Source organism: Branchiostoma lanceolatum, chromosome 15 (genome assembly GCF_035083965.1).
Source record: "Branchiostoma lanceolatum isolate klBraLanc5 chromosome 15, klBraLanc5.hap2, whole genome shotgun sequence".
Classification (NCBI taxonomy): Eukaryota; Metazoa; Chordata; class Leptocardii; order Amphioxiformes; family Branchiostomatidae; genus Branchiostoma; species Branchiostoma lanceolatum.
Window position 1 is genome coordinate 12,964,716 of NC_089736.1, and position 23,925 is coordinate 12,988,640.

At 40.5% G+C, this 23,925-nt stretch overlaps 4 protein-coding genes across 5 annotated transcripts; all 4 read right to left on the reverse strand.

Moving 5' to 3' along the window:
* Positions 1-105: 105 nt before the first annotated feature.
* LOC136420413 (hematopoietic prostaglandin D synthase-like) lies at positions 106-23,276 on the reverse strand. Of its 2 annotated transcripts, none has more exons than XM_066407308.1 (5): positions 23,054-23,276; positions 3,658-3,750; positions 2,296-2,411; positions 1,841-1,939; positions 106-1,065 (listed from the first exon to the last, which is right to left on the reverse strand). In XM_066407308.1, the coding sequence occupies exons 1-5, from the start codon at positions 23,190-23,192 to the stop codon at positions 898-900; spliced, it is 615 nt and encodes a 204-aa protein (XP_066263405.1). In that variant the 5' UTR covers positions 23,193-23,276; the 3' UTR covers positions 106-897. The 2 variants fall into 2 exon arrangements, with proteins under 2 accessions (XP_066263405.1, XP_066263406.1); XM_066407309.1 differs by lacking the exon at positions 23,054-23,276 and adding an exon at positions 4,803-5,048.
* On the reverse strand, positions 7,241-12,011 carry LOC136420865 (hematopoietic prostaglandin D synthase-like). Its single transcript, XM_066407983.1, has 5 exons — positions 11,841-12,011; positions 10,991-11,083; positions 10,085-10,200; positions 8,672-8,770; positions 7,241-7,644 (listed from the first exon to the last, which is right to left on the reverse strand). The coding sequence occupies exons 1-5, from the start codon at positions 11,971-11,973 to the stop codon at positions 7,477-7,479; spliced, it is 609 nt and encodes a 202-aa protein (XP_066264080.1). The 5' UTR covers positions 11,974-12,011; the 3' UTR covers positions 7,241-7,476.
* LOC136421168 (glutathione S-transferase-like) lies at positions 12,530-16,224 on the reverse strand. Its single transcript, XM_066408327.1, has 5 exons — positions 15,955-16,224; positions 14,648-14,740; positions 14,033-14,148; positions 13,734-13,832; positions 12,530-12,795 (listed from the first exon to the last, which is right to left on the reverse strand). The coding sequence occupies exons 1-5, from the start codon at positions 16,085-16,087 to the stop codon at positions 12,634-12,636; spliced, it is 603 nt and encodes a 200-aa protein (XP_066264424.1). The 5' UTR covers positions 16,088-16,224; the 3' UTR covers positions 12,530-12,633.
* On the reverse strand, positions 18,301-21,587 carry LOC136420867 (glutathione S-transferase 1-like). The gene is made up of 3 exons (XM_066407985.1): positions 21,453-21,587; positions 20,908-21,006; positions 18,301-18,516 (listed from the first exon to the last, which is right to left on the reverse strand). The coding sequence occupies exons 1-3, from the start codon at positions 21,564-21,566 to the stop codon at positions 18,349-18,351; spliced, it is 381 nt and encodes a 126-aa protein (XP_066264082.1). The 5' UTR covers positions 21,567-21,587; the 3' UTR covers positions 18,301-18,348.
* Positions 23,277-23,925: the final 649 nt, after the last annotated feature.

Here is a 23,925-nt window from a genome sequence, read left to right on the forward strand (position 1 = left end):
AAACGAAACTGTTATGATACTAAAGCTTATGATATTACTTTCTGACTTACCCTCGGATTCTGCGTGACAGAAGGAAAAGTTAACTTCATAGTACAAACATCCGTGAACCTTTGTATCAAAGAATTGATTTATTCGAATGAAATGTACACCAAACAAGAATTAAAAACAAATTGGTGACACTTTCCCACTACATCATACAACTCACTCTAACGCTATAATAAGCAGTATTCTACTAGCCAAATCGTCATGATTTAGAATTGGCAGCTAGCGTGAAGTAAAACCTAACAGCTGCAGACTGTATTTACTGCATTGGTGATATCTATGGTACAAAACTGCTAAATTCTAAGCTTCAAGCAAATATTGGAAATTACGATCGTTAACATTCTCACAGATTTCCTAGTTTCATGACGCACAACAATCTGTGTGTAAAACTACTAACATCTGGTTAGACATAAGTTAGACATAAGTTCAGTTAATGACTGTGATATTACTAGTGCATGATGTTTTGTTAGGAATCAATTAGACTAGAAATATCCCATGTATTCTTCCTGGATTCATAAAAACACAGAACTATGATCCTTACGTGAATAGTTTCATCAGGTTGGTGAGTATCTGAATGAAAAAGACTCTCTGTACACAACCAAGTGATTCATTTCGGTGACTGTCATCGTCTTCTGGGGGATTTTAACTGGTGCACTTTGCACTGCAGTCATTTTTGGTACCGCATCTGTAAGCAGCGACACCTATACTGCAGTGCAAAGCGCAAAAGTCCACAGCGTTGAAAACAGTCAGAATTGCCCTAAGGAAGGTGATAGGAGGTCACCGAAACGTAGATTGAATAAAACACTTAGTTTTGTACAAAGAGTATTTTCTTTCACAGAACTGTGATATGAGATTTTAAAATGTAGACTCCGGTCTCTCCTTCAGCCACTTCTCGATGCCCGGGTTGGACGAGACGTTCCCCATGACTTTGTTCAGGTTGACGTAACCTTTGAGGTGGTCCCCCGGGAAGAAGCCGTTCACGAAGCCGAAGAAGGCGAAGAAGTTGACGTCAGCCCAGGTCAGCTGTAGAGGGAGGGAGGGAGGGTAGGCATGTGGTTAACATACGGTGGCCCACAGGTACAATGTTTATTTTTATTCCATTTTTATTTTCTGTGACCATTTTTTTTTGAGGGCATATGAGTTTTTTTTCTTTTTTTGTGTGAGTATTCTACTTTTTGTATTTTTTCTTTCTTTGGGTAGTCTTTCCGTGGAACAAGTCAGCTGTAGGGGGAGGAGCGCCAAAAACAGTAAAAGTAATGTTGTATTATTCATCTGAAGTACAGCCAGTAGGTACTCATTTGTTGCTGTTGTAGTGCCTTTTACTGTACTCAAGGCTCCCCCTAGATCACGGGACCCCCATTTTACGTCCCTTCCGAAAGACGAATGCAGCTCTAACCAGGATATGCTCCCACGTATTCGAACCAGTGATTCCTCTTCTACAAATTATTATCTAGGATGTAACCTTATACATGTGTTGGTGGATATGTCATGTGACCTATGTGACCTTTGACTCTCAGGTCACGTGACTTCTATCAGCTGACGAAACATGATGGATGCCTTCTGAATGCTTCTATCTATAATTTTCCCTGCGTAACTGTTTGATAATTTCTCCATGTTGAATAAGTTGTTGGACTAGTTTTTATGTCAACCGTTTTAGTATATTTTCTGTTTGCTGAAAATATATTTTTCTTGAGGGAGATCATTTGCCATTTTACCCTACACAAAAATAAACCTTCTCAATATACAACAATCAACATCAAGTATGAGCTGTGATCAGAAAAAGAAAACAGAATCTTACCGAGTTCCCGACGAAATATCCCTCCGCGCTCGCAAGCTTTTCGAAGAGATCCAGAGTCGGCGGCAAGGTCTTCTCCAGAAACTCTTTCTTCTTTTCTTCCTGCAAAAAGAGTATCATATCTTTACTCAACGCCTGCAATTGAAAATATTGTGCTCAAGCAAACTTTTAAGTTATTTTCTAGAGTTAAAGATAGTTCGAATCATTTCTTAGCATTTTTCAAAAGTTTAACCTGCTTTATTTACTATTTTAAGTTCTGTTTAGTATGTAAAGATGCCATGTTTCTTATGTCTGCCCCTTTTGTCACAGATAGTTAGTTTTTGTATACAATATTGTATCAATATTGTCTGTAATGTTACTTTCACTTATTGTTCCAACTTCAGTATGATGTTATGATTTTGTTCTTGGTTGTAAAAATTGGTGGAGGTGAATAAAGTGGACAAAAAAGTTTAACCTACTTTCTTATTCTCGTCCTTTTCCGTGAACATAAACATCAACTTGTTCCCAAGGTCCTCCACGCTGTCACAGATCATGTCTGCTCTGGCCTGCTCCACGGGTGTCTTCCCTGCCATACCTGCAAACAACGATAGGGGGCGCTTACAAGTAGGTCAACTCTGGCTGTACTTTGTTTTTTAAGGATATTTGAAAAGGACTCTACACAAAGGCTTCTCTAAGCTTTAACTGAACGGAACTTAATTCAAATCTTAAGAAAAGATTGCTAGAATGGATTAGAAGCGACATTTTAGCCTTCGAAATGGCTAGTTATTTATTTATTTATTAATATTTAGGGTCGTCCCTTCAGTTAGCTAACTGATTTTCAAGGGCGCCTTTACATTTCATGACAAATCATAACAAATCAGGATGCAAAAGGATAACTTAACATAAACTTAATGAGTAACCAAATCACAGTCATATAACATAAAACAGGAATGATCAAACATAGGAGTACTAAAAAATCAAACAACTCAGAATAATTCAAAACAAAAACAACTCAAAATCACAAAGGTCATTCAACTGAGGGTCATATCCTGTTTAAATCTGGCGATTGATGATATGGATGGAGGTGTAAAAAAATTATCATGAAGTGCGGAGCTATCTACGAATTTGAATTCCATGTATATTTTCAAATTATGATGCCAGGCAAATATTCTGCGCTATCATGCAAGGTAATGCTACGACATTAACCTGGAATGCCCACACCCCTCCCCACCCCCTTGATCAAACGATTGAACAGTCACAGGTAAGTGATATACGTGATACTGAGTGACCTTGCATTGTGTGATCACTATTCATGTGTAAACAGCAGTGGGGGACACACTCAAAACACTTTATCTATCCAAAACGATATCTTAAAGCACACATGCAGCAAACTGCTCTTATTATCAAAACGCACACAGTTGCCAGTTGGAGTAATCGTGATAATTTTTACCCTCCATTTAAATCCAGTATATTAAGAAGGTCTTACTACCACACTAAATGGCGTCGAATGGCCGTGTGGCTTCGGACCAGCGGACACAAGATCGGGAGGTTAAGAGTCAAATTTCTGGCATTCCTGGCAAGACGTTCTGTCCTTGGGAACGGTACTTTACACGACTAATTCTACCCAGGTGTAAAAATGTGAACCTGACTTAGGTTGGTGAGGTAAAAGGCGGTGGAAGGAGAGGAATAGGCTCTGCCTTTTCAATACCATGCCCTAGACACAGTGGATAACAACTCGGTGCCACTACAGCCCCTAGAAGGCTCTGTGACTACCTTTACCTAAATTTATTACAATATTGTTGTTATTTGTGTGGTTGTTGTTTTTGTTGTTGTTTACATACCGATGTCCTTGGCGATCAGTCTCGCTATGGCCTTGCTCTGACAGATCATGGTCCCGTCAACCTCCAGCACAGGCAGCTGTCCCATCGGAGTTTCTGTGGGGGGAGGGGGGTGGAGGTTACATGTAATGTTACAGTACTCATGATCATGGCTTTTGTTAACTAGTTAACTGCGATATTACAATTGCAAGTTTGGGACAAAAGGTCGCTACACTTTGCTGGGTTCCAGGCTAATGTTTTGTGCAAAGTCTTGAATGCCGTTTTTTTTTTTCACAGTCAGTATAACATCTATCGTTACTCTAATCATAGACATATGTCGTGAGTCTACTCGTGGGCCTACTTTTGAATGCATTAATAATACAACCATAAATACGAAGAATACATAATAAATCTCTGTTGTTAATAAAATTATATGTAATTCATATTTAAGGAATGTAGACTCGCTGAATGGGAGGGGGGTTGGCTCCATGGCCAACAGGTAGTTAAAAAGAGTGGTGAAATATTATGCACGGCTTATTTCAGATCAACGCTATGTGAAATCTATTTTTTCATCCTTCTGCTACATTTTCCCGGTCAGCTTTTTTCCAACCCCTTCTTGTGCGAATGTTTTCCAAACATTACAAGGTCATCCCTAAATCCTTACACTGGCTGTGTCTCTTCACTACAAAACATTCCCCGGTTGCAAGGCTATCTTTTAGCCACGCCCCTTCAGTAACTTGCCCTTTCTCCGCGTTTGAAAATACTATGTCGGTTAAGAAGTAACAGATAAGGAGCGGTCTAAACTGGAAGAACATCCTACCTTATCTTAAACTCTACCCAGAACTCATTAAATATTCAGTCAGCCCCTGATATAATTGAAGTCTGCAATGACCCCTATGCATGGCTTTATAGCTTCTGACAACGATCGTGTAGACTATATTGGTGGTTTCAAAGCTGTCTGGGGGCCAAATCAAGGTCTTTCTAAACAGTCACGATCTAACGCACACTTTTGTAGCTTCATTCAAGAAACATGTAGCTTCTAAATAGTACGTTTACTAGGCGCTAAGCACGCGTTCTACCCGGAATAACGTCCACAGACGCCTTCCACAGCTGACGCTAAAATCCTTGTTTACCCCCCTCCCCACCGAACCACACACAGCCGCACGTACTTGGTTTGAACTGCTGCCATTCCTCCCCTTCTACCCGGACGTCTTCGTACTTGACTCCGCCGGCAGCGAAGAGAAGCCTTGCTATTTCCGCCCGACCACGGCCCTTGAAATACGTCAGCTTGTAGGTCGGCATCTTGTCTGAATCTTACTTGAGAAAATTTTTGCCAATTCACCGCAACGCAGTAGAGTGAGTAACCGTGAATAGCAAAGCACCAGACCTTTATAATGTCAGGGGACCGTTCTTTTGTTCGCTTGGGCGGTGTTGGGTACAGTAAATGCATTTAAGTTCGCGTGGTTTTTATTTCGTGCTAAGGCAAAAATGGAGTGTTCGCGGTGGTTTTAAGTTTGCGGCAGTCACATATTGCTACAGTATGGGACAAAAATGTTCGCCGGTGGTTTTAAGTTCGCGGTGAAACGATCGCCACGAAAACTGCGAACAAAATACCACCGCAAACATTTCTGCATTTACAGTAACGGCTTCGCCGATGACTCGGCAGAATAAATACACAGGTTGAACGGCATTAGCAGGTCAGGTCAAAGATCAACGTCCTACCGGATGATGTTGAGAATGACTTTGCTAAAATTCTCAGTCTTGGTGTGTAAATAAGGCTTAAACACACAATCAATGTTAGTGTGTAAAGCTACTATGTTGTACATGTGTCTCTACAGTTTGAACATTCGGATAAACCATGTAACATTTGCTAACATAATTCCACCAGGGTGCATAATTCCACAACCCTGAAAAGATATATCCAAACAGATCTCCAACCCAACGTCCCCCCTGTGACGCACTCCTATTTATTTATTAGAGTCTGCATAACGCTTACGGAAAATGGCATGCAGGCCCTCATCTATCTATCTATCTGTTTATTTTTTTATCGATTATTTCCGACACAGTGGATGGTATTGTGAAAGCTGGTCTTCTTTTTCAAAGTCACCTTTTCAAGGTCTCCTGCATATCTAAACTGTGCATTATTGGGAGTTCTGTTATGTGCTAGAGATTGCTCAAGCCCACCGCAGCTGTTTTTCAAAATGGCGGATTCTGTAACCCGGTGGATTAATGTAGAAGAAAAAATCTATAAATAGCAAGGTATCACATGCATTAGAGGGTTTTCAGCGCCCCATTCATTCTATGCTTTCTTAATCTATGTCCTTTGTACTCTACTTATATGATTATAATTTCGTAGATACTAAAAGATTACTCTCTGAGTTGTCATAGGTATCATAAAAAACGTGCTTCCCCTATTGATACTATTGATACTATTGAATAACTAATTGAAATAAAGACATACGCTTGTCGTGAATAACAACCAAAATGCCTTTATTTAACCTTAAGAGTACTGTATACAGATACACTCTTCGGCCGAAGCCGCTCTTCCAGAGATCAAGGGAGGAGGTCAGGGGTCCTTTTAACAACTATTACTATCGGAAAATATAACAAAATTAGTTTTACAAAGATGACATTACAATCATTTCCATATTCGGTATTTAAAGATGCACTATGTAGGATTTGCTCAATACAGAAAGTCAATTTTCCTACCATTTCTTTACATAGTAAGTTGAATAAACTTTGTAGAATGACATACCAGTACTCAGGAAGGAATGTTACAACATCATTGCACCATATAAACCAGTTTTAAACTGTGAACTTTCAAAGAATACAATGCCAGTTGACAGTTGGGGCAGTGTGGCCACACATGGCTTATCAGCCAAACTGCACAGTGGGGTGCCTGATTACAGTTCACCACAGTTTTTGCCAAACCTCCTTACCAGAGTTCTAGCAGTTTTGAACGGGGAAAATCTGCTTTATCAGTGCCCTACAAACTTGGCTAAATTCATCATTGTATTTTATCCTTATTCAAAAAGATAGGAGTTTTTTCGAAGAAGATGATCTTCATAACATCAGCTGTTATATAGATCCACTGAAGTGTCGCTAACGGTAATTAGCCTACCCAGGGGTCCTGCCAGTGTGCAGGATGGTGTTGTTTACACCAGGAGGGTCTATGTTGAGGTGGTGTCACAGACTTTTGCAGCTTGTTTTTGTACAGTTAAAAAACACCAGACATGCCAGAAATAGAAGAATTAATGATGGAAATATGCTGAAAAGTGGTTGTCCATGTCACTTGCATTAAGATTTGTTCATAAGATTATTTTCATTTTTTGCGCCAAAATGCTACATAGTGGGCCTTTAAGGTCAGACCTTGGTTTCTCGTCTTTATTATGCTTTTCCCCACCAAGAAGAATTCATGTTCGTAGCGGATGAAGTGCCATACAAGACAATCCTCTGACAATCATATAAAAAGTTAAAGCGAATGTGAATAGTCTCAAATAGACTCTAGACACATAAAAAGGCATGGATTTATGTAGCCTGGCCACCATCCTCCGTTGTTAATGCTATCTTTTCGATCGCTTGCTCACGATGGAGCAAGATTTAAAAAAAATTGAGTCAGCGGTGGATGGTACCCAGGCTACGACTTATGCTGAGTAAAAATAAATGTACAATAGATGTTTAGATAACTGGAATCATGAATATATCAGCTATATAGAAGAAGCTAGACTTGAACGATGCTAAAGTTTTGGAAACGCCTCAGGACAGAGCCCTTTCTCTGTGCATTTCTAAATATCCTAAACCAGTAGCACTTACTACATACATATTTAGAGAAAGCACTAGGTTTTAGAATGCGGACTCGGGCCTCTCTTTCACCCATTTTGCGATGCCAGGGTTGGCTTTGACATTCGCCATGACCTTGACCAGATTAGGTTTGCCCTTGAGATGGTCGCCTGGGAACATAGCTCGCACTCTTTCAATAAGGTTGTAGAATGTCACATCAACCCAGCTCAGCTGTAGAATAGAGAAGAATTTCAGTGTTGTTATTATCTCCATGAAAAGTTGAAATACATTTTTTCTGTGTGCCTGTGTCTGTGCGTGTGTGTGTCTGTCCGTGTGTGGTGTGTGCGTGCGTGTCTGTCTGTGTGTGTGTGTGTGTGTGTGTGTGTGTGTGTGTGTGTGTGTGTGCACATGTGATTGTGTGTCTGTGCGTGTATGTCTGTGTGTGTGTGCGCGTTTCTGTGTGTGTCTTTATGGGTGTCTCCGTGTGTGCGTCTGTGCCGTGTTTGTGTCTGTTTCTGTGCGTGTCTGTGTGTGTCTGTGTCGTGTGTGTGTGCGTGTTTGTGTGCGTGTGTGTGTGTCTGTGTGTGTGTGTGTGTGCGCGCCTGTGTCGTGTGTGTGTGTGTGTGTGTTTTGTGTGTCTGTCTGTGTGTATGCGTGTGTGTGTCCGGCTTTTGTAGTCTCTTAATAGATTACGATACGATTTGGTTTGTGGGTAGGTTTTGGGAAGACGAAAGTCATCAAGGTCAATTTTGGGCCCCCCGGTTTGTGACATTCTTGAATGAGAACTAGAATTCAATGCATTGTAGCAAAATTGTTATTATGAATTCCAATTGACTTATTAGAGGTTTGTAAGATAAGACGTTTCTGTCACAAATAAAAATGCTTGAATAGCAAAGTTCTTTTAATCACCACCAAATATTTACATGTTCCAACGTTTCGATGACTGTCATCTTCATCAGGGCAATACTGAATGGTTCACTGTGTACTGAAGCTAGATGTGTCTGCAAACGATGCAGTCCCAAACGTAAAGAATTGTTACATTAATAGATATTGTTAAGCAACGATTGTGAGATAATGCGGTTCCAAATGTATTGTATCGTTATATATATGTTGACAGACAGCCATCGAAATGTTGGCTCATGTAAATACTTGGTTTTGAATAAAGAACTTTGCTATTAATTCATTCTCCAACCTGATGAAACTGTGTGATAATCATCACTGTGTGATAATCGGAAAATAATTATCAGACGACACTTACCGAGTCTCCGACAAAGAAGCCGCTGGGATTTGCCAAATTTTCATATTTGCTCAGAAATTCTGGCAGGGTCTTCTCAGAGATGTCCGTCTTTAGTTCTTCCTAAAGTAGAACAAGATGAGAGAAGGACGCTAAAAGTCAATTTTGTGGCGCGTGTGACGTCGGAAATACTGGGAAGTCTTGGGCTGACTTCAACGTTAGGGCCCATGCAAAGAAGAGTTTGGCTCAAATACCAAGAAACGCTGACAGAAGCATACAGAATAACTTTATTGCACGAAAATTGTAACTGGTACAATATATGGCAACTTACGCACATGAGAGTTAAACTATTGCTAAATTGACAAATATAAAGAACTAATCTAATCTATGACTAACAGTAGAAATAATCTATAGAATAATGTATATGCTAAAGCTCTAGAACAGTATGTTAGTAACAAAATGTTGTGTCAGGAATGTATAATATTGTCCCGTTTTTGCACAAATTTGCTTCCATAGGTGGATATATGAACAGGGCTTGACAATATCATATTGAATATCTCTGTCCTGGAAGATTGTAGTATTGTGACGGAATTGCATATAATAGATTGTAACCATTTTTGTCGGTCATTAGCATAAGTTGGACAGTCCATAATGAGGTGAAATTCATTCCGATATACAAGCCCTACATTTGACCCCAGATTTCTGATGTATCCATCCGCTGAACCGAACAACTTAAATTTGTCCTTAAGCAAGCTTAACTGGTGAACGAACAAAATGGTAAAGCTTAGACCCTAAATGTTCCTTCTAACCCAAAATGGTTTCAGATTGGTCCAAAAGTTTCAAGGAAGAGAAGGATTTTCGAGGATTTTGGTGGTGCTGTAATCATTCCATTTTCCACTGCGAAGCGCAACTTTGCCACCCCTCTATGATAACTCCCTTCTTCTATAAAGGCATCCAGAGCATTTAATGAGGCTTGAAACTTGAATAAAATTTCTAGTCATTCCTTAACATAGCAAGTTTCAATAACACTATACCATTACATTAAAGGAGCAGAGATACGATGTCGCTGTGTGTGAGAACTGATAGAATATCCAAGCCCTAATAGACTGATCCTGACTGTCCATCACACTTAGCGGTTCGACCAATGAGAGAGTGATTGTACGTCCGTCAAATATTTGCATTTCTATGTTTTGATTTTGCATTTCTACGTTTTGACGGAGGTGGGCGGGGCTTTGGTATCGTTTTATTTACACTAGGCACGTGAAACTAAAAGATCATCATGTTATTTATTTTTGTGCCGCTTTTGAGCACTTTTGTGGTAAACAGTGACATTAAATGTCGATTTCATAAAGATTACAGTAACTAGAATATTTCCAGTTTTCAAGCCTCGTAAAATGCTCTGGGTGCCTTTAAAGTGAGTTTCATTTGGGTACTAACCTTCTTGATTTCGTCTTTCTCAAGGACCATTAATATCAGCTTTTTCAAGATGTCCTTCATTCCGTCCACTATCATGTCTGCCTTGGCCTGCTGAAGATCATCCTTACCCACCAAACCTTAAAAAAATGAAGTCAACTAAGTAACATTCTATCATCGGTGGAATGAAGCTTATAAAACGACCCTTGACTGATAGAATGAATTGATCCAAAATTGAAGTTTAGATAGCAAAATCTGTATGGTTGCATTCGCCACTTGGCGATAATATTTTTTATTTTTTTGCGTTTATGAAGAAAGCATTAATGTTTTATTGAACATAGCCAATCTTATCGACTGTCAATCGATGTCTTTCATAGATTTTAGCTTATCTGTAAACTTTTGACAATGGATGAGTGGATTGGCTGAAGTGCCTACCGGAATTTCGTTAGAACAACACAGCTCAGACTGAGTTCAGTCTGTGAGTTGGTTACAAGAAGATTGAACTGTAATATTTTTTTGTTGTTGTTCTTGATTTTATTAGAATTGCAACAGTACAATTCACGTGAAACACAGGTAGCTCTTGCTGGTGTCGTTACCCACACATAATACAACCATTTTTCACACTTTGGAGTGAGGAAAGTCGTGTAAAACATATCAATTTTTACACTGGGGAGGAGTGAGGAAAGTGGTGTTAAGTGCCTTTTCCCAATGGCAAAACGTCGGTGGCGCCAGGGGATTCGAACCCGGGACCGCTGGGTTCTTGGCCGAAAAATCCTGCCGTTACGCCACACGACTCCACTAAATGGCACAAGGTACAACGTATAGAGAAATCGTTGCTTCCAGAAGACTTCTCAACAGGTTCTACAATGTAAATAATAACTTTCTTGGGGTCATCTGTTTGTCTACAAAATATATATCTTTTTAACTTACCGGCTCTTTTCGCGACGAAGCGAGCGATGGCCGTGCTCTCACACAGTGTGGTTCCGTCCACCTCCAGAATCGGCAAATAGCCCATCGGAGTCTCTAATGACAAAAAAAAAACAAAAAAAATTACTATCTCTCTCTGTCTGTAACATACCATCAGTTAAGTGCTATAGGCTAAATGATATAAGTTTTAGTGTTTTCATCCCAGAATCAGATAGATTTCTTCTTCCTTAGAACTAAGATTGTAAATTAAGACTTTTTGTTCAGCACAGTAAGACAGTAAGAAAACTTTGGAATTAGAGTGACAAAGCTTGCTAACTAGCTTTGCCTTCGCATTCCTACGTATCAGATGTCAGCATGTTAAGCTTTTTGAAGGCCGAATATACCGGTTGAACCACATAGGTACAGTTACCGAGCGCCCTCCCCTTACCGACAATTATCTTTTTCATGCCCCAGTTAACTTCGACTGCTTCGTCATGAATACTGTAAATGCAGAAATGTTTGCTGTGGTTTTAAGTTCGTGTTTTTTTTAACGATGAACACTTTACCTCGAACTTAAAACCACCGCGAAAAGCACAATTGTGTCGCTGTAGCGATACCATTGTTTCAGATGCGAACTCAAAACCACCGCGAACACTCCATTTTCTCCCTACCCGCGAACATTTCTGCATTTACAGTATTCAAATTAAGTGTCAATTTCCATTCCTAAATAAAAACAGAAGATACACTTAAAGTGTCTCTAGCCTTCTTAATAATATCTTAAACACATATGAAGTGCTCAGAAGTGAGTAAGAGGTTAACAACCGGTAGAACTAAAACGTTACCATTTCGTAAAGCTAGAAATCACCGTACGTACTTGGCTTCAGTGCCGGCCAGTCTGCACCTTCTATGCGGGCGTCCTCGTACTTTATCCCGGCGGCTGCGAACAGCAGCCTGATCGGCTCAGCTCGGCCCCGAGCGTTGAAGTACGTGAGCTTGTAGGCAGGCATTTTGGTTCACGGATTCTGGATCGAGTGCCGAAAATGATTGCATGAGTTGTGAAGAATTTGCCCTGTAGGCGTACCTTTTTGTAGCTTTACAGTTTGACACGCCCCCGTGCCCACGTAACCGTGATTCTATTGTTCGGATAATTATCTGTTGTGACGAGAGAAACATAGACACAGACGCCAAGAATGTCTGCTGTATTTGTTGACTAATACCCTTTCCCAGTCTTTTTACGTGGCTGAGCTATAAATTGTCATGATAGTCCTAAGCATAGGTAGCACAAATCCCTTTAATTTAGCTATGCATTACTGTCGGAGAAAAAGCGACGTACAAAGAAACATATCTCCTGTCAACAGAATATTGTATTTAACTCAAAAGACATGATTTTAACAACCTTCATAGAGCTGTTATTAACCGAATATAGCGAACATGTTCATACTAGCCTACAGTAAAGTTACAGCCTCACATACTCGACAACAGCTTTTTGGCTACGCCTCATTGAAAAAGCCCTTTCCTTGAGTGTTTGCAGTTATCATTAACCATCACAAATAAAAAGCACATTCTTTTTATCAATTTATTCTATAACTTGATTGATTGTACAGCAAAACAAACAGCCAGGGTTGATGGGAAACGTCTACATGTAGCTCCATTTTGTATCCCAAGATTCAGTGCGACGTCTCCTTTTCCATCCACGCCGCGATGCCCGGATTGGACGTGACGTTGTCTCTGACCTTGGTCAAGTTCACGTGGCCCTTCAGGGGGTCGTTCGGGAGATGATCTTTCAGAAAGAACATCAAGGAAAAGAAGTCCACATCGGCCCAGGTCAGCTATAAGGGACATAAAAAAATAGAAGTTAGATGTTTTCTTATAATGTATTATGTTATCAGTTATCATTTGCATATTTGTTATAATTTATTTTAACTGTACAGCGGATGTGTCGGAATTGTAAAGGATATACTCATCCCATTCTATGATTCTCGTAAAATTAAAAACACTAGTACTTGATGATCTTCTGCTACTGTCTACGTTATAGAAAAAGGATGCACTAGAGATACAATTTGAAAATAGGAAAGCAGATATCAAAACCGGAAGTTCCGCTGTAGTGGCGCAAAAAGCCGCTAGGAGGCCCATCATCGAACTCGCCCTTTTTCCAACCCCTACCTACAACCTCGGAAACACCTGCGCAAAATCAAAGGGTACCAATGGCCTCACAAGATCTCTAACAAAGCATTATATAAAATGTGCAAATCCACCCAACTGTCAGTGAAAGTTCACCGCCTAAGGTGGTGCATGTTTGGGCACATCCTCCGCATGCACGAAGACACTCCAGAACAAAAGGGCACTAGAATTTGCTACAGTGGGGTGTAACAAATACAAGGCCAGGAAAGGAAGACATTGCACAAACCTACTAAGTGTCCTAAAAGCAGACCTCAAGAACAAAGGAATTGAAGACCTAAGAACAGCAAAGAAACTCAGAGAGCTACGGCAGCACGCAGGAAATAAGGCACAGTGGAAAGAAATGAAGAAAGACTGAATGCAGCCAGAGGCTGTTTCCACAACCTCTGAGCCGCAGAACACAGTGGATCATCATCATACCTACAAACTAAATATCATTCAGAACCATCCACAGTTTGTCGACATGTGCTGTTCACAGACACACAAATACACGAAAACAGCCACAAGTAGCAGCTAAAACATAACCTTAATGTAGAGAGAATAACTATGAATAGTTTAAAATTCTTATGTCCAAAAAAGCGCCACCTACCGCATCTCCGACGAAGTGCCCACTGGAGTTCGCTAGTTTTTCGTAGGTGTCCAAGAACATCGGGAGGGTTTTCTCCGCAAATTCCTTGATCTTTTCTTGCTGGAATATACAAAACAAAAGTCGGTGTAAACAGTGGTTTTCTGCAAAACACTTTGAATAACATGATCCGCTTAAAAGCGGGTCAAGGGACATCGGAAGAAATGATTTAAAAAAAAGTGGTATTTTACTTTGAACGCCTGCTAGATTGTTCCTTCTAAAACATGCAATGACCGTAGATCCTTATTCATTATGAGACAAACCTTCTTTTTTTCATCCTTTTCAATGAAGAAGTCGACAATTTTGACTTGCAGGTCCGACAATCCGTCCACAATCATATCAACCTGTGCCGCTTCTAGGGGCGTCTTCCCGGCCAATCCTGCAACGCAATAAAGAAAAGACAGGGGGCGTTGTGAGACCATAATCTGACAATTTTTGTTACGGACAAACCATGATGATCACATAGGTGTGTCTGACATAGGATAGAAAATTTATCCGAGAGTACGTTGATAAAGGTTAGACATCCAGGTAGTCATCATCATCATCTATCGGCCATTGGCCGAGACTAAATGAGAACATACATAACTCCATATTGCCCTGTCCAACATCATTTGTCCTAAGTGTTCATATGCAATCTCAGTGTCTCTAACTAAACTATCGGTAAAAGTCAAACTTCTGCAGTGCACTTGGCCTCTTGGTTTCCATAGAAGGATGTCCGAAACTATTTGCTGTTTGGCTCGGAAGCAGTGTACTCTCACTCCCATTGCAGCAAAGGTGTATAACAGACTTTTACTTAATCCAGGTAGTAAGATACGCCAAAAAGGGTTACTCAAGCAACTGGATAAAATTTTGAACCAGTCAGATGAAGGCATACGTACCCGCCTCCTTGGCGATCAACCTCCCTATCGCCTTGGTTTGGCAGATAATGGTTCCGTCCACTTCGAGAATAGGGATCTGTCCCATAGGGGTCTCTGTTGGGAAATTCAATCGTGGACAACCATGTTAATTTTAGGCCTGATGGTATTACATGTTACATATTTAGTGGTTAAGCTAACAATATACAGACAGGAATATAACTAACCGGTAGCCATTATAAATAAGCATATTTAGCTTGAGAGCACATTCATGAACACCTCTATGAATAATAATACATTTGAAGAAAGTTGACATCTTCAACAGGGTGATAAACCGTAGCTTTGGTGCCGTCCTACTTAGTTTTCCAGGGCGGTTGAACGTCACTAGTCGTTAGCCTGACTATATCCCGCGCCTGCGCCTAGACTCCACGCTTAAACCATTAAAAATCTTTTTTTGGTGGTATTTTTTGTAAAATCTGTGCAGTATAGGAGTGGCTGTGGTGGGATAGATTTGCTGAATTAGTTAAGATAAATGGTCTGTCTCTACCTTGTGGGTTTGGCACCCGCCTGATATAGTGGGATGGTCTTTAACTGGGTGTCTGAAGCCTGTATGACCTATCCAAGGGCTCTGATTGGGGGGGGGGGGGTGTATATCTGGATAATTTCCGTATGGAATTTGTCAGGAATGAATCGGATGACAGTTGACATAACTGGTTAGTATTTGAGGGTAAGTTTTTGACACCTTCCTTTTTTCACTTCCCCATTGGGCTACATGCATTACTGGCATTTATTGTAACTGTTTTATAGTCTCTCCTAGCCCAGAACTTCGGGTACCGGGGTTCATTGACCCCAGCCAGCGAGAGATTGTGTAAACACAAGTAAAGTAAAACGTCTACCCTAGAGGTGGCGTACGACGGATCATATTAAAAAATCTGCCCTACGGCGCTCGGGCCGATTTACACACAGGAAAAAAAAAGCGTTGTCGTACGTCTAGATATTTCCTTGTGTAAATCGTGCCTTACTTGCCTGCGTGAGCCGGTAAATTACTAGAATGGCACCCAGGCTACTAATAAATACATATCCCGAGTACATGTAGTTCTCACAAGATCAAGTTCTCACAAGATATAGTACTGTGTTTAAATCAAGTCGCAGGTTCACAAAACGCTCAAAAAGTGTTTAAGTTATGAGTGACTGTTTTGTTCATATGAATTATATAACTTAGCATAATTCCCCTCAATGACACTAGTCACAACTAGACCAGGGTTAAGACATAAAAAGTGATAAGAATAATATATGGTTGACCAAGTGGATCGTAATATAATGATACGTACTCGGTTTCAGCTCCGGCCACTGCTCTCGTTCAATCCGGACGTCTTCGAACTCTATCCCACCGGCGGCGAACAGTAGCCTGAGAACCCCCGCGCGACCCCAATGTTTGAAGTACGTCAGTTTGTAGCTCGGCATGTTGTTCTCTTGAATCAAAACTTGTAAAACTTTGTTGTAAACTGACTTCTTGGTGGAACGAATACGCCTGAATTGTGTTAACACACCGTTTCCTGCTGCATTCTGATCGTTCAGCGGTTACTTCCGGGTACAGAGGCCAAATTCCCAGAAACGTTCCCATCATCCTTTGCGCCCCCTGACAACATTTGTTCACCTTAAATAGTGATTGATTTTTGACCTTAAGTAATCAATTACGAGTGGGTTGACACAGGTTATGTCAATATTGAACAGTCTGCTGTGTACATAAGACCGACGTATGTATGTACCACCCTTTGGAAGACATTCAGCCCCCCTCTTACTGGACCGGCTAGTCTCTACCAGACTAACCGCGTCGGCTATAGAGAGAACATTTGCCGGGGGACTTTGGCCATGGAGGATAACATTCAGTATTGGATCCTATCTCCACAGCCAACCCCCTTCATACAATTGTCTATTTGGCCAATTCTACTATTTTCCCAGCGACCCACAGAGGCTGGTAGAGTCTACACTGGACCCGCGACACGTTGGCGACCTCGCTGCGTACTAGATTGACCTTGAGTTAGCCTTGACTTTACAATGGAAATACCAATGCAAAACGTGCAAGATTTAATAAAAGACAACAAATTACACAAAGCGTAAAAAGATTCGTATTTTATCGATGACATTCGTTTAGCGCGATGTCAAATCGCTCGGTCGCAGCGAGGTCGCCAACGTGTCGCTGGCCCAGTGAGAGGGGGGGGGGGTCATGTAACCGAGCGATTTAACAGACTGCTCAACTAATTTTATCGATGGAAAACACTTATTTTTGCTTTGTTGCCCTTTAAGTCATACTTTGAAAAATTGCATGGTATCTCCATAAAGCCAATGAGTAATACAAATCCTATCTAGGTCGCAGGGAGGTCGCCAACAGGTTGCAGTCCAGTGAGAGATAGCCGCTTTTTAGCCCCCTTCTCACTGGACCCACGACACGTTGGCGACCACGCTGTGACCGAGTGATTTCACACCGCGCTAAACGAATTTCATCGATAACAAACGCATCTTTTTACGCATTGTGAGTTTTTTTTTTTCTTTTTAGTCATACTTGTACGTTTTGCATGGTATCCCCATTATAAAGCCAAGTGGTAACGCAAATCCAATTTAGGTCGCAGAGATGTGGCCAACCGGTTGCAGACAAGTGAGATACACGCTTAAGTACAACACTCATTAGGTCGAACATAGGGCTTACTGTACACTCTATACTCTGCTTATTCTTAAACTGACGCCAAATATATCTATATGTTGAGAGGGCAGTCACACGGTAAAGTATAGTTGTGCTCTAGTCGCAGCACGCATTCAAAAAAGACAATGCATATGAACGTTGGACGTTTATTAGAATATCAGATACTTTGTTGACAGACCAATGATATTACGGCCTCATAAACGATATAGCATGCGCCTTGCATATGAACGTTGGACGTTTATTAGAATATCAGATACTCTGTTGACAGACTAATGATATCACGGCCTCATAATCGATATCATGCGCCTTATAATCGTATTAATTAAATGGATAAACAGAAAAGTCTGCGACGTTGCCTCTAACTTCTGCTTGGTGATTGTTAAGAATGATTGAAGCAACTGTAGCAACAGAAAGTACAGCGACTTTGGTACGGTCAACAACAATCTACAAAATAGAAATACAAAATAAATCCTAAAGCTCTACTTACTAAGCAAGAAAGGCTAACATGCGTAAATTTGCAGTATATTGTTACAATCTAGTAGGGCTATTCGTGGCTTCCGGGTAGCCATATTTGCAGGCTTTTGGGCGGTAACTGTGTTCATTTTTTTTTGGGGGGGGGGGCGATGATTCGCAATTTTCAGCATATTGGAGCCAGTTTTCTTTCGCTGGAGAAATCGTATTGCCGCCCAGAGAAACGAGTTCTTCAGCAAAAGTACCTGGCCCCGATATGCTGAAAATCGTGAATCAGTGCCACCCCGCCCCCTAAAAAAACGTCGGCGCAACCAGAAAGCCCACTAAGGAGGTTAGCAGTCGTTTATGCTTTTAGTTAGTTTTGACTGCTATAAGAGTGGTTAAATCTAAAGATTTATCTAAATATCAATATCTAAAGATATGTGTACAAAGACGGTCATTTGAAATCTATTGTGCTTAATTAAGCAAAGAAATGTGAATGATTTATTACGTTTTCGAATTTCATATCTGGAACATTCCGTTACGAACGTTACAGAAGTTACTTATTAAGTCTTCACCACGGCGTCTCCGGCCTTTCTTTCACCCACTTCGCGATGCCCGGGTTGGACGTCACGTTGTCCCTGACCTTGTTCAAGTTCACGTGGCCCTTAAGGGGGTCGTCTCCGATCTCTCCGCCCAAGAATAACATCTTACTGTAGAAGGCGACGTCAGCCCACGTCAACTGGGGTAGGGGATGGAAGAAGTATTGTCAATAACTTTTTGTCGTCATATTTTCAAATTAAACATGTTCGGCATATATTGAACATGGTAAAATCCCGAATCACAGAAGAACTTTATTGCACAACTATTGTAGTAGGTACAAAGTATGGCAACAGCTGTTAACATAGAACAATACATATATGGAATAAAACTATTCACTACAAAAAAATGACCATCTCCGGATTTACGTGATTCAAAAAGCAAGTTGGGCTAATTATGAGTATCATTATTATTTCTAATAACAAAATTATATTTTCTATATTTGTCTTTTTTAACACTGTGCGAGCTGTTGCATTTAACAGGGTTTTTTCTAGAAACATTGAACAAGAGGGAGCACACTGAGGCGAGAGAACGAATTCTATGTATTTATGGAAGAATCAATCGCCTAGAGGGAAGGCTGGATGCTGGGGATTAAGCTAAAATCTGAATTCGACAAGGGGGAACTGGGCTAAAACAAGAGGGTGCAGCGCCCCTCTTTCCCAATTTAGATGAACCCCTGATTTAAGATATAGTGAAATCTATATGTAGCATTGAGCGTCTTAAAATCTGAAGTACTTGAATTGATAAAGAAAAATAACTTATCGGGTAGGGCATCATATTTAGAGCATTCCATGATAAAGTGAAACTCATCTTCAATTTGATTTGGGCAGAATGGACAAAACCTTTGGTCAGGAGCTATATTAAAGTATTAACCTGTTTCTATCTTTAATCTATGGCTACTAATCCTTAACTGTGTTATCGCTTTACGGATTTCAACATAATTCACAACGTGAAAATGTTTTCTTGTACTTTTGGATTTGTGAAGAAGGGACAATTTTGAATTATTGCTGACATGACTAAACCACTCTTGTATATGTGCATCCTGTATTCTGCAGTTAAGTTGGTGTTCAATATAGTCTACATTATAACATTAAGGATTCATCCATGTATATCTAAGGCCGTGAAAATTGAGAATATCCTTGAAAATTGAGAAATAAGCAACATAAGCCCTACAGTATGGACTATGGCTGAACAGTCCTATAATAGTGGTGATTATCTACAATTATGTATCATGTCTTCTAGAAACTACGTTATAATCGAAAAACTATGTGAATTTGTGTACAAATGTTTCAAGAAGAGAGAAGAGATGGAATATAGCACAATGTTCCTTTTCTTTTACTCCATGTTACCTAATGCATTTAGCCCATGTTGGGCATGAATATGCAATAAAGTTCATTGTCATTGTCATTATTAAAGTTAGCCCTTAATAGTACCTAATGGTTAATTGCGCAACACTGGCTGCATGCTTGTATGTATTTGCTAAGGCCACAGCAAGTAATTTTTATGGATGACATCAGCGCGCTCATTAATTTTCGCCTGATTTCGAAAAAAAAAACAAGAAATTTCATTGCCTTCCGACGGTGGTCAACATGCCAAAAATGGGCAAATATGTCGTAAACGTTGACAGTCTAAGATGTTTCATTGCATATGAATACCCAGTGTAGTTCCTGCCCATGCTGGTATGACAAGCTGTTTTCTGACTTTGTTCTAGTTAATTGAGCTGTATACACATCTTCAAGAACAGTTTAATGTTGACAGTCTAAGGTATTTCGTTGCATATGAATACCCAGTGTGGTTCCTGCTCATGATGGTATAATAACAAACTGTTTTCTGCATTTGTTCTAGCAAGGACATTATAGAAATAATGGGGGGGGGGGTCTAGTTAATTGAGCTGTATACACAAGGCGTTTCATCGCATATGAAAACCCAGTGTAGTTGCTTCAGATGATGGTACAACAAGCTCTTTTCGACATTTTTTGTAGTTAGTCTATTGAGATGTAAACACATCTACAAGGACATGTTTACTGTGGAATCAAGGAGGTTTTATATTATATATGAAACCTCATTGGTTGAATACAGGAATAAAAGACCTGTTGGTCATGATATCATATTTCGTCGCCTCAATTCTTGTTTAACAAGACTTGTGATCTCAAAATTTGAAACTATAGGAATCTTGTTTTTTTTAGCCCACCTTGTTTTTTTTTCGCCCTATCTCATTAATTTTGGAGTCTGCGGATGATGTCATCCATAAAATTTACTTGCTGTAGCCTAACGAATAAATACAAAAACAGTCCTATACGAGAATAAAGGTCTCTGCCAAATAAGTCACAGCTAAAATTTTGATACACAGAAAGAAAAAGCAAATATCAAAAGCAATCCGTTTTAAAATGAAGGATTTTGATCGGTACCGCATATCAATTAATTGATAAAAGCAATGTGCGAATGTTTGTGTACACCCATCTTGGAGTAATCAATAAAAAGAACGGTACTGTAATTCCAGTTTGTTCATTGGCGGTAGAATAGCGCCACCTACCGAATTTCCAACGAAGTACCCGTCGGAGCTCGCCAGTTTCTCGAAGTGTACCATAGCAGGTCGAATGGTGTTTTCAGCAAATTCCTTCTTCTTCTCTTCCTTTAAGAAATGTACCAAATAAATTCAAATTAAAAGTCACCCATTGGAAGGTTTACTTTGTTCGGACAATCTAAGAAAGAAGCACGCATACACAGACATACATGCATAGACACGTACATATACACACGCACACACAAAGACACGCATGTACAAACACAAAGACACATAAAGAATCATGCATACACACACAAAGACATACACACAGGCACACACACACACGCACACAAAGACACGCATGTACAAACACACACACACAAAGAATTATGCACACACACACAAAGACACAGGCACAAACAAACACAAAACACACACAGAGACATGTACAAACACACACACGGTCACACACAGAAACAGACACACACACGCACACACATATATGGTACACGGTGTCACACACAAATTGTGCCTCCTCAAAAGCGTGACCCCTGGTATGACATATTGCTCACCTTCTTACTCTCGTCCTTTTCTTTGAATATTTCATTCATCTTGGTCCCAAGGTCCTCCACGCCGTCCACAATCATATCCGCCCTGGCCTGCTCCAGGTCTGTCTGTCCGGCCATACCTGCAGATCAAGAGAACTTTACGTATACTTTACATCGATCTCTAAACCTTATCGTATCATTCCTGTGTTACTCCGCGTGTATACACTAAAAGAGTCCGTTGCCCAAAAAATGAACGGCTGCTTGAACGTGTGTCTATATCGGTTGGAAATTCCCTTATAGCCAGCCTGACTGATCTCGAGCGTCAAACTGATAAAAGCTTGTTTGTAACTGAAGAAATTAGCAGGTAAAGTTCGGCAGCCGCGCACGAGGTTGGACGTGCACAGCCTGGCATTGTAGGTTATGCGGTCCTTTGAGCTGGAAAAGTGCCTTTTGGGGGGGTGTAGCTAAGTGCAGTTTGTAATTGCTATAAAAAGAGATGTAATGTAGTGAAACTGTTGTCATTTTTTTTTTATCTAGGGTAAATGTGCTCAACATGAAATGAATAACATTGGAGCATTTTCTTTAGCTTCATTACGAACGCGCCCATGTTAAACACGTGTTATAACATGTAACGTTAAGCCTATGGGACGAAAAAAAACTCATGAATGAGACAATTTGTATTATCACTCATTAAAGAGTCATTGCACGAGAAAACCGGGCAAAAACATGCAGAGGTCGGAAGATGGGGGCGGCCGAATTGGCTCATATTTTGTACATGTGATAGCTAATTCTTCGTTATGGAGTTCTGGGAATCCCCTCGGAGACCCTCAAAAATCGAGCAATTAATAGTTAACTATTGGCTACCCTGATAATCGAAATAAAGATATGGACATAATTTTTATATTTATATAACATATAGTATGACTTCTAGAGTATCACAGACCAAACGTTGAATTAAAGAGGGTGTATTTGGGGACTACCAGAAGATCTAACACGTACCGGCCTCCTTGGCGATCAGCCTCGCTATGGCCAGACTCTGACATATCATGGTCCCGTCAACCTCCAGCATAGGTAGCTGTCCCATCAGAGTTTCTGGGAGAAATCAGACAAAATGTTGTAAAATCGCTTATGTTGTAAAAATGTTTATCAACAGTTCAAATTCCCATAACCCCCATAAGAGCCTCATATGTGTCTCCATAACCCCCATAAGAACCTCACACGTATTCGTCCTTGGTTTAAACATTTGATATCGCATGTTTGCATGCAAGCAGAGAGTTTGTAACTTTGGCAAATTCCCCTAGCAAGTTCGAAATTGTATCAGGACATTTCCGTTGCACCAGGGTAGTTCGGTTCCTAGCTTATCGGCAAAGTTTAGGGTTAAAGTTAAGATTAGGGGTAGAATTAAGATTAGGGATGAGTTAGTACTAGGGTTAGCGTTAGAATCATGCGTCCTATCGGCAGTGAAATGTCCTGGAAACAGTCCAAGGCCTTGTGCCGAATCGTCCAGATCAGCTATAGGGGCCAAACTGTCCGTCATTTTTTTTTAATGCTACGAAACCCTATTCTAGTAGTATGGTCAACTAGGTAAAACGGTATCTAGAATGCTACATAAAAACTCGGTATACTTGGCTTGAACTCCCCCCAGGCCTCGGCTGTGGGCGGTATGCGGTGATCCTTGTACTTGATCCCGCCTGCCGCGAACAGCAGCCTGGCGATCTCCCCGCGGCCCCTGCCGTCAAAGTAGATCAGCTTATAGCTCGGCATACTGCTCCAATGTGCTACTGTAAAGTTGTCTTTGAGTAGTAAGTGCGCAATCCGTCGTATAAGTCTTAATAAGGACAGGTTTTAACTGTAGACTGGTAGACTATCTTCTTAGTCTTTGTGACCAGTTGAACCGCTACGCGTCAGTTCGCGGAAGGATGTAAGAAAATATGGGTTAGAGTTCAAAGTTCGTAACCTTTGGCGACGACGTTGTATATGTGTAGTTGTGAGTAGGGGGGGGTCAAGCCCATTCCCTCTCTGTATTGCATCCTATGCATTAAGAGGAAAAAATAGGGCATTATTTATCACCTTTTGATATTTCTGGTCACAAAAGCTCCCCTTCATGTTGTAGTCTGGTTCTTAAAATGTACCTATAGGCCGTATCGCTAATTTCTATACGGCGATTCAAAAGCTACAGCCTGTGTTGTAAACAAAGTCAAACTTTGACCCCCGGTTCAGGTCGATACCAACCCAGCCCAGTGGGGGTAGGCTCTCAAAAGTATCCACTATCAACACGGAATATGTACAAAATTCCCATTTTTTTGCAAAAACATTTACTAAAAACCCTGCACTATACCACCCACCATCAAAATGCCAAACTTCACGCCTTCATGGAGTTAGCTCTGTAGAGGTCATTTTTTCTTGAAGGTGACATGAACCATATACATGCATTTATAGTGCGTATAGCTAGCTCTATAGAGATTAATCATTTTCGTTATTTTTCTTCAATGTGACG